Raw genomic sequence first — 10,955 nt, forward strand, 5'->3', positions numbered from 1 at the left:
TCCAAATGGGGCATATGTTCACAAGTTGCACCAATTCGCTTAATCAGCATCTCAAGTCTTACTCCAACTCCTTTTTGTTTTGTCATCTCCTCCTCTAGAATCCTCGTGGGTCTCTATGCTTCCTCCAGAGAACTCAAGACCATTCTAGATTGTTATTGCAGTACAAAATTCAAAATTTTATCCATCTCTACTAATTCATTACATGATGACAAATGCCACCTTATTATAAATACTACAAGGAAGAAACACAACACACACCAAAAAAAAAAAAAAGCGTATTACCAAAACATGCATCATTTAAATTTGGTGCATTTTTCTACTAAAATATTATCAAAATACCAGGTGACTTGAATACCTGGAGGTTGGAAGATTGCATCAGTATGTCCAACAAAAATATGGATCATCCAGCTGATAGAATGCGTCGCAGCTGCCACCACCACTAGTACTGTCAGGCGCAATAGCATCTTCGAGCATTCCTACTACACCTTGGTCCCAATCAGTTACTTCAACCATCGGTGAATAGAGATTCTCTGCGAGACCGTAAAAATGATTAGAATTCAAGCCATCATTACTATGGCTGCTACTTAAACTCTGTTTGTCAACCGTCGACGGTTCTGTAGATGACGACGCTATCAATTTATCTGCCCACCACGAATTCATCCAATCCGTAATCTCTACGGGCAATGCAGCAGACATAGCTAGTGAATCAGTCGGGAAATTCGCATTTGGTACTAGAAATTCAGAAGACATAGCTGGTGATCCAGTTTGTGATGCCAAATTCGCCTCTGCTGCAGGCAATGTGGAAGACACATCAAGTGAATTAGTTGGTAACGCTGCCATTTCCAATGGTGCGACATTATCATGGGTACAATTTGCATATTTTGAAGCTGCAAGTATGATTTGTGATCGTGTCATATGACTTGGTTGTTGCGGTGGATTACGATGATTCAATGCTGGTGGTGAACAAAAATTTGAAGTTGACAACAAGAATGTCTCTAACGCTGATCGATTTTGCGGAAAATTGAGGCTATAATGTCCTCCAGCACCACCTCCTCTAAAGCAAAAGACAGCAGCATCATATGCTCTGGCAGCTTTCTCAGCCGTCTCAAATGAGCCTAACCAAATCCTTTCTCTAGTCTTTGGTATTCTTATCTCAGATACCCATTTCCCCCATTTCCTCATTCTCACTCCTTTATAATCATTGCGGCCGCCGCCACCATTCCTGCCACTACTACTCTTCCTGCCACTGCTACTCTTGTTCACCATGACTGAAAATTGATTCTGTATGGATGGAATTTCTTACATTTTTTTTTTGGACAAGTAAGGAAGTTTCAGGTGGATTAAAAATTTAGGTGCTTGTGATTTTTTTTTTTTTTTTGACAAGTAAGAAAGTTTTTAGTTGGATTTGAAACTAAGGTGCTTCTGGTATTTATAGATGCGGAGTAAAGAATGTGTTTGAAAGAGACGTGGGTGTTTTGTGGGTATAACACGTGTGCGAGCTTGGTGAAATTTTGTATTTATTCTGGAGTGTAAGAATATTTGGCACAGACGTGGGTGTTTGGGGGTATGACACCTGTTTTAGCTCGGTGAAATTTAGTTTCAGAAATGACGCGTAGTATATGCAAACAATAGCAGGGGTTACAGAATGATGTCGAGTGCCAGATGTCGCTGTATGGACCCAGAAGATTCTTGAAATCCGTGAGGACAACCTGAAATCTACGTGCATTAATTGACAGGTGGATGTATTATGACATATATGTGGCAATACAAGTGGATGTTCTTTTGATAACACGTAAGAATCCAAGTGTAATGGTCTTTTTGATACATTTGGTTTGGACTGTTAATTTTTCATTTTGATAAGATATTTTTTTTTTTCGAACAAGAGAAAGAAAAATTTGTTGATAGAAGAAAAGAAACATGAAAAAAGAGAGGGGCTAAATTAGGGTTGTCAAAGAGCCCGGGTCCTCCTGGATATCACTGGACTCGGACCCTACTTATGATTGTCGTATCCGATTCCGTTCATGGTGCGGCTCATAAATTTGTAGACTCGGTAAAAATCACAGGTAACTGTCGGTTCCGGGTATCCTTGGAACTAAGAAAACTTTATAAAAATATCAAAAACTTAATATTTATTTTTATCTTTTTGGCTTGAATTCAGAAAATACCCATCAATAACTCAGTTGATGACAAGCTTACCTGGACGCTCACCCCTCATGGAGACTACACAGACCAATCATTTTAGAAACTCCTAATGGAACAACAAGGAGAATCTTTTTCTCTAGTTGAAAATGTTTTCCCATGGAAGAAATTTGGGCCATGGACAGAGTGGCACAAAAAATCAAGATGTTCATCTAGAGAGCATTAAACAACGGTACAGGTGTTCCCCAGGAAATTGGTCGATTTGAAGGAGTCTCTATTGAGTGCAGCATGTGCAATAATGATGCTGAAACTGTAGACCACTTGCTAATCCACTGTGAGCTTGCACAAGCAATATGGTTTGCTTTTCATCTGGGTTTAAGACTTCAAGGTAATCCTGAAGTTATCATTTTATCTTGGTTATACAGAGATAACAATAACTACTCTTTCTCTCTTGGAGTGGCCATCTGTTGGGCTACTTGGAAAATAAAAAAATGAAGAATTTTCGAAAATAAAAACACCAGTGATTTCCTTATATTGCTTTGATCTCTGCTCTGCTGGTAGTGAAACTGATATATTGGCTCAACCATATCTGTCAGTAGTAAGAATGCCTGAAGTTCGGACATCGCCTGTTTCTCTCGTCATAGAGATCAGTGTGGATGCCTCTTGGAAAAATGGCTCGTATGCTTGTGTAGCTATTGCAAGAGACCATAATAACAGATGTTGCGGAGCTGGAACTCGAATTGGCAACTTCGATACACCAGTCTTTGCTGAAGTTGATGGTTTTCATTTAGCAGCTAAACTGGCAACATGTCTCAACCTAAAGGACGTAATTACAGAAGGAGACTGTCAAATTGTGGTGAAAAGTCCAACAGATGTCTCCTATCGTTCTCCCTGGAGAATTTGGAAGCTCAGGGATGACACTAATCTCCTACTTCCTAGCTTCAACTCAAATACAATCAACCACATCTCCGAGAAGGCTAATTCTACAACTCACTCTTTGGCGGAATATGCTTTATCCCATATAGTCCAAGCTATGTGGACAAGCTTTCAGCTCGCGGCTGATATATATTGCTTCTCTCTGAATAGAAGCCACTTAATCAATGCTACTTTTTTGTTTTTTGTACCACAAAAAAAAAAAAAAAAAAAAGTATGACGTGCATTGAGTCACATTCAAACGAAATTCTTCTCATATTTCTAGTTCAGGCGATTCCGAAGGCACAAAATCTTCTCAAAATTAAGCAGTTACAGAAGTATCTATACCGATCGAAGCTGCAAAACTACAAAGTACCGGAACATTATTGCTACGAATAACCACACCATATCCTGCTTTGCGAGCTATCCCCTCAATGTCAAGAAATTGCAAAACTAAGCCAATGTCGTTATAGTACAGTAGTAAAGTCACTGGATGAGGACACCAGTGATCCGAGTTCGAAACTCGTCAGCACCAAATTCTTTAATGATCAAGAATCTAAAAAAAACTAATAGTCCTTATAAAATATTATTATGCATACTGTCCTTAGCTAGCTTCAGCTTCATCAGACACAGGCCTGAGGCATTGCGATAAATTCGACCGTATAGTGCCCGGATCTGTCTAGGGACCTTTTCAAACCAAGGGCTGACTGATTTTTTCCTTGCATTTCCTTGAAACTTTCACAAAATAAGTCTGCTAGCGTTGAACCTCGGCTCATAGTTACTAAATTACATGTTGATTAGTACATGTTCTTTATTTAATTTATACGTATACGTATTACAATTAAGTTATAAACCTACACATCCGATACATATAACAAGGCATATTTGAGTCAAAAAAAAATATAGCAAGACATGAACTATTTCTATTTTCAAGCTGTCAAATGTATGTTTTTACTTTTATTGTATCAGCCATCGTGTAAATGAATCACATTTGGAGAGAGAATGTTACTTTTTTTTAATAAGAGAGATTACAAAATTTGGTTACATCCTTCAATATAGAGATAGCCCTCCAGCCACAAGAAGAAGGTTTGTTTTCCAAAAAATTCAACACATTCTTACAGTCAGTTGTTATATGAACGTCCTCTAGTTGAATATCTTTCGCCCATTCCACAGCACTCTGTACAGCCAAGGCTTCTGCGCATTCCGAACTTGTGGTGTAACCTGAAAACACCTTAATGTCAGCCAATTCTTTGTTAAGCCATAAGATAATCCCAATTCCATATTCCCCAGTGTGTTTATTAAATGAAGCATCCACTTGAAGATCTGTAGTGAGAGGCTCAAAGCTCATCATTGGACAATTTAGATGTCTTCCATTAGTCCGAGTTGTAACATACTGGTAAGGAACACCATTCCAATCATTCATGCACTTCCTAATCAAAGTTATGCATTCTACAGGATCTGGTGAAACCTGATTAAAAAGCACAGAATTTCCGAACTTCCAAATCTGCCAACAAATGAGACTATAAATCTCTTTATACTCTATCCAAGGGTTCACAAACCACATTTTTACCCAGTTCAAAAAGTTAGTGCCAGCCAAAGGTGGACAAATTAAACCCATACCAAACCACACAGCTTTAGTAAAATCACAGTTGATAAAGAGATGAGCTGAAGTTTCAGTTTTCATGCTGTTACAAAGAACACAACAAGAATCAAAACGACTAGTAAAACTACCAATTTTAGCTCCCAAAAGAAGAACATCAGCTGCCATTTAACAAATGAAATTGCTGATCCTAGGAATAGTTTTGATATGCCAAATTTTCGACCATATTCTATCTGTAGCTTGTCTCCTAGGATTAGAGATGATTCTATAGGCAGACTTGGTAGTGAATTCCTCCCATCCATTTTAGCCTGTCTTGTAAGTTCCTACCAACATATATAGATTTTATGTTCCGAGCAACCTCAACAGGAAAGTTATTATCAATTGTGTCTAAATCCCAATTGCCATTATTATCTAAGAGATCAGACACGGTAACTAGAGTAGGATGATTCCACCCTGCTAAAACCCCGGTATTAGGTATCCAATTATCTATTGCTATGTCAATGTTAGTGCCATTACCCACCTCCCATATGCTGTTGTGTTTAACTATGGCTAGCCCTTTTCTAATACTACTCCAAATCCAAGACGAATTATATTGTCTATGTTTATGAAAAGGGTGACTCCTAGGGAAATACTTACCTTTCAAGACGCGAACCCATAAATCATTAGGATTATTTAACATTCTCCAAGCTAACCTAGTGAGCAGCGACACATTAACCCTATAAGGGTTTCTAATACCAACTCCGCCATCACATTTAGGAGTACTAATTTTGTGCCAAGCTTTGGGATAAAACGCCTTGCTAGGATTCTGTTTGTCCCACCAGAAATCTCGTTGAACTCTATCAAGGTTATGCAAAGTTTTTTTAGGGAGAGCAAAACATTGCAATTTGGTGACTAGGATAAGGAGATAAGGTAGACCGAATTAAAACCGTCCTAGCTGCCTGATTTAGGACTTTAGCTTTCCATCCCTGCAAAAGATTTGTAAGCTTTTTCCAACAAAGGATCAAAGTTTAAAGATTTAGCTCAATTGAAAAACAGAGGAGTCCCAAGATACTTGTCATTCTTGGAAATTCTCTTGACCTTGAGCATATTGACAAGAATCTTGCAGTGTTTGCTATGGACCTTTTTACTAAAGTAAACTCCAGATTTATGATAATTAATAGTTTGGCCTGAAGAAGCACTGAAGATGTCAAGAATGTCGAGTAAATTCCTAATTTCAACCACGTCGGCTTTACCAAAAATAAAACAATCGTCAGCAAATAAGAGATGTGAAATCACAGGACAATTTTTATTAATCTTAATACCAGTGAATTGATTATTAGCTTCAGCGTCAGCAAACAACCTAGATAATCCTTCTAAAGCAGTGATAAACAAATATGGGGACAAGGGATCTCCTTGTCTGAGACCCCTAGAAGGATGAAAAGGAATCCCTGGTATACCATTGAGTAAAACTGTAGCTTTGACTGTGGATATGCATTCATATATCAAATCACACCATCTACTACTATGTCCCAACTTCTTAAACATAAAAATAATAAAGGACCATTCCATTTTATCAAACGCTTTCGAAAGATCAAGCTTAAGCGCAAAAGAGCCTTTTTTTCTTATTGTCAGTTTTCACACTGTGCAAAACTTCATAGGCAATTACGATATTATCAGCAAGATGTCTTTTTGGGATAAATGCTGACTGAACAGGGGAAATGAACTTATCCAACACATTTCTAAGCCTAGTGGCCAGGATCTTGGAAATCAATTTGTAAAGGGCATTACTGAGGCTTACTGGTCGAAAATCAGCAGGGCAAACTGGATTATCCACTTTCGGTACAAGAGAAATATATGATTCGTCAACACCTTCAGGTAACCTACCAGTAACAAAAAACTTAACTACAAAATCAACGGCACAGTTACCAACTTGATCCCAGTGAGTTTGAAAGAAACCCGGAGGATAACCATCAGGGCCCGGAGAGCCCCAAGCATTCATATTAAACAAAACAGCTTTTATTTCGTCAACATCAGGAATTTTAACCAGTTCATTATTATCAATATCATCTACCGCAGGAGTAATAATGTTGTCAAACAAAGGATTAATATTAACTCCAGAAGAAGTACTAATACTGGAAAAATGATTGTGAAGCAAAGTATCAAGTTGTGTCTTATCCTGTAACCATAATCCAGAGGTATCCCTTAGAGTGTAAATAGAGTTATGTCATTTCTTTGGGAAGCTCTAGCATGAAAATACTTGGTGCACCTATCATCCTCATTTAAAAATTTGTCCCTACTGTTTTCTTTCCAATATATGCTTTCGATTTTATTCCAAGTTTCTAGCTCTTCCTCCAATTCTCTAAGTTTAAAATTGGACACCAAATGACCTGGTTTTCTATTTTCATTCTCAATCTGTTTCAAAAGCATTTCCTTATTCTTAAATATGTTTTTAAGAACATTTTTGTTCCAGTCCTTAAATTCAGTAGATAAGCATTTCAAAGAACTCAACAGATCATGGTCAGCACCCACTTGAACCACCGACCAAGTATTGTCAAAAAAATTCTTATACTCTTTATGTTCTTTCCACCCCCTAAAATATCTATAAGGTCTTCTTAAGTGAGTGGTAACCGGCCTAGTGTCAAGCAAGATAGGTGTGTGATCTGAAGCCACCCTAGTAAGATGAAAAACCACAGAATCAGGGAAACAAGAAAACCAGTCCATATTAACAAAGGCTCTGTCAATTCGTTCTCTAATATTCTCCACTCCCTCTCTGTTGTTTGTCCAAGCAAAAGGATCACCAACATACTTCAAATCTATAAGCCCTAATTTCTGTATGACTGTAGAGATGTATGAAGCGCCACTAGCATGAATAATAAAATTCATGTCTCCCACTATAACCCAAGGGCCATTATAAGTATTATACTGTTGAGTAATAAAATCCCATTGATTCACCTTGCCATTGTAATTTAAAGACCCATGGATGCAACAAATATAAAGTGTCACTCCTTCGATACAGGCAGAAACAATAATAATGTTATGACTAAAACTCACAAGATGGACATCTATGCTACTACCCCAGGAAACTATTTGACCTCCAGATTTACCAGTGGAGGGGATTATAATCCAATCTCTAAATTGAACTTAAAGATGATTTCAAAAGGCACACCTAACAACACAAACGAAATTCACCCAACTAGATAAAAGAAAGACCTAACCACAATTTATCAACACAAGATGCAGATAGAAGTAGACAATATCCCACACATCCAATCAACAAAACACGAAACAATCGAGAAACAAACAGAGGAAACGCAATCAAGAAACAGATACGCAGAAACAAATGAAACGAAACGCAGAAATTTCAATACAGCAACAAAATTTGAAGAAACTAAGCACTTACCTGTGTGATTTCCTGGTGTTTCAAGGAAAGGAATAGATTCCTCAATAGGGATTTACATCACTCAATTAAGATTAATCACCGATTGAGGAAAGAGAGAAGAAAGAATGAAGGTCCTGATCAGATTTGATGAAATTAGGTATTAGGGTGTTGCCGACCTAAATCCCTATTCATCCCTCGTAATCGAAGCTAGCTCTTTGCTAATTCCACCCAAAATTGAAGTTGTTCATGTGAGATTAGCGGTGTAAAGATGGTTGGATCGACCAAAATCAAGTCAGGATTTGAGTTTTATTCGTTGCCAGATTTTCACCAAAAATCTCTCGGTATTCACTTTTTTTTTTTTTTGACTCATGATTTAAATACATGATATATGGATCATAAATAATTCTAATATAATTCCAGAAGAGCGATAGGATTAGATGCTCACATGCGACTATCACTGTAATTTATGGTTGCATCTGCTAAATTTTTCTCAATATATTTTCATTTTGAAAACCTATTATAGGGGCTCCAAAAAAAAGAGTCATGAACCCTCATAAGGATTCAAATATCCTAGGATGAAGATAAGGAGACCTAATTCAATTTCAAAAATACTAAAATACCCTTAACCTATTAAATATTGAAACTTAAAATTAATTTATTTTCATTCCTCTCCTTTTAACTCTTCCATTTTCTTCTTCCCATCACCTCCATCGCATATTTCTTCGATTAATCATCAATTCTCAAAATAATTCATTATCGGTTAACAATGACTTTAATAAGGTAACAATCAAACCCATCTTATTTTATTAGTTTTAATGCATGGATAGGCGAAATCGATCGAATTAGGTTTTTGAAAAAAACAGTTTCAGAACTGGCTACGGTTGGGAAACCAAACTGTACGTCATCTACGGTTTGGATTTAAGAACTCCAAACCGTATATTCTGGATTCAAAAACCTTACGGTTTGAAAAAATCATACTTCCATACCGTAACTTGTACGTACGGTTGGGAAATATGAATTTTCCCTACCGTAGGTTAGCTTATAGTTCAAATTTGGGGGTTTTAAAAACAAAAATAAGTGATGGGTTTTCTTAGTTTTTTCTTTTTGTGATCGTCTTCTTCATCGCGACGGAGAATAAGAAGAGAGAAAGAAGAACAATAGGGTATTTTTATGATCCTCATCTTCATCATGATTTATGAATGAAAAGAGAAGGAGAAGATAATAGATTTAGTTTTTTTGTATATGATCATCATCTTCATCATGATGCAATTATAATCATCATCTTCATCATGATTTATGAATAAAAAGAGAAGGAGAAGGTAATAAATTTAATTTTATTCATGGAGGGTAATTTAGCCACTACAAAAAATAGTTGGATATGGGGTTTTATTGATTACTATTTCATAACCCTATTTTGTCATCTTGTGAGCCCTCAAAACCCAATGTTTAGAGCCCCTATAATTAAGGATGCACAAGATCCGGTCCATTTTACCTGTACAGGTCAGCAACCGAAAAAACCGGTCCGAAACCGAACTGGAATCGGAGTAGCCGGGACAGGGACTGGGAATGGATTTCAGAACCGGTTGTATATGAGTACAGGTACCGGTTCTAACCCTATTCCCGGCAGAACCGGACCCAGAAACCCGATGTATAATAGCCGTCTAGATTAGAGAATCCTAGCCACTGGTGCTAGGTATTCATAGCATCTTATAATCTAGCGAACAGAACTCATTCACTTGTTCTTTCTTTCATTCACTTGTTCTTTCTTTCATTCACTCTTTCTACTTGCCTCATTTTCTTGTTTTCTTAACTGAAGGATGAAGAACAATCCATGGTTCACGTATTTTTAACAAGAATCACCACTGCCACCTTCTTCTTCACCACTACCATGCGAGGTGAAATTGTTGTTGTGAATTAAAAAGAAGAAGTTGATCTGATCATCAACACCACCTTCTTCTTCACCACCACCACCACTTACCAGTTACCATCAACGAAGAAAATCAGTTACTGATTTACTTCTCTTGAATATTCAACCAACAACAACAAGTCAAGGTAATAATTTATTCATCTGATTTAGGGTTTGTTCAATTAATTGCATGTCTATTTAAATTGTTCAATTGATTTTAGATCTATGATCACTTCTTCTTGTTCACCATCTCTAATTGCATGTTAGGGTTTGTGATTTTATTTCTTGGAGATTTGGGGTTTGTTGATGCTGGCTTGTTGCTGCAATGGAAGAATGATGCTATTGTGTATGGAATTGAAGGGTTTGGCTACAAATTTGAAGTCAAGAAGGAAATACAGGTTGGGTTATGTATGAAATTGAAATTTGATTCAGGTGGAGGTGGATTTGTGGTGTTCATGAGATGAGGATAGATGGGGTTGTGCTCTAATTGATTGATTAATTACTTACTGTAATGGATTTTGTTATCTCTTGAACTTGTTGAATGCACATAAAAGTGTGAATTTATTTCATTGTGATTCAGTACTTGATCAAAATTATCTCTTAAATTGATTAATCACTGTAATGGATTTGGAATTTTGGACATTTTTTTTGAGTATCAATGAGTTTAGATGGATACAGAACTGCAGTGGGTAAAAACCCGGTACCGACTTGTACCGGACCGATGTTACAGGCAATGTAGTTGATTTCGGATTTCGGTTTGTCTCGGTCCCAAACGAGACACTGGTATAATGTTATCTCGCGGAAATTCCGTTTTCAAATCTCGGCGTAATTTCGGTTCCAATTTTTATATATGATCTCTACATATGTTAACATATAACAAAATGCTATCAAATTAACCAAAACAAAAAGAATTATTCATTAAAAAAATACAAAAATATAAACAATTTACTGATCGAGAGTCATTATTTATAAACTTTATACCTGAGCTACGGTTGTCGGACATATTGCACATTTTTAAACCGTCAAGGGTAATGAGCAAT

The 10,955-nt window shown here is 36.9% G+C and overlaps 1 protein-coding gene and 1 long non-coding RNA gene across 2 annotated transcripts; both read right to left on the minus strand.

Moving 5' to 3' along the window:
* Positions 1 to 375: 375 nt before the first annotated feature.
* Positions 376 to 1,266, minus strand: LOC113327888 (ethylene-responsive transcription factor ERF021-like). Its single transcript, XM_026575008.1, has one exon. It carries the CDS (start codon positions 1,264 to 1,266, stop codon positions 376 to 378), a length of 891 nt encoding a protein of 296 aa, XP_026430793.1.
* Positions 1,267 to 3,952: 2,686 nt separating this feature from the next.
* Positions 3,953 to 8,541, minus strand: LOC113328229. The gene is made up of 2 exons (XR_003349312.1): positions 8,031 to 8,541; positions 3,953 to 4,272 (listed from the first exon to the last, which is right to left on the minus strand). It is a non-coding gene; the product is annotated as an uncharacterized LOC113328229 (long non-coding RNA).
* Between the last annotated feature and the right edge of the window lie 2,414 nt (positions 8,542 to 10,955).

Source organism: Papaver somniferum, unplaced genomic scaffold (assembly GCF_003573695.1).
Source record: "Papaver somniferum cultivar HN1 unplaced genomic scaffold, ASM357369v1 unplaced-scaffold_107, whole genome shotgun sequence".
In the NCBI taxonomy this organism is placed as follows: Eukaryota; Viridiplantae; Streptophyta; class Magnoliopsida; order Ranunculales; family Papaveraceae; genus Papaver; species Papaver somniferum.

Excerpts from the sequence above, each read along its gene's own strand:
- LOC113327888 (XM_026575008.1), bottom strand. The coding sequence starts at position 1,266 with ATGGTGAACAAGAGTAGCAGTGGCAGGAAGAGTAGTAGTGGCAGGAAT.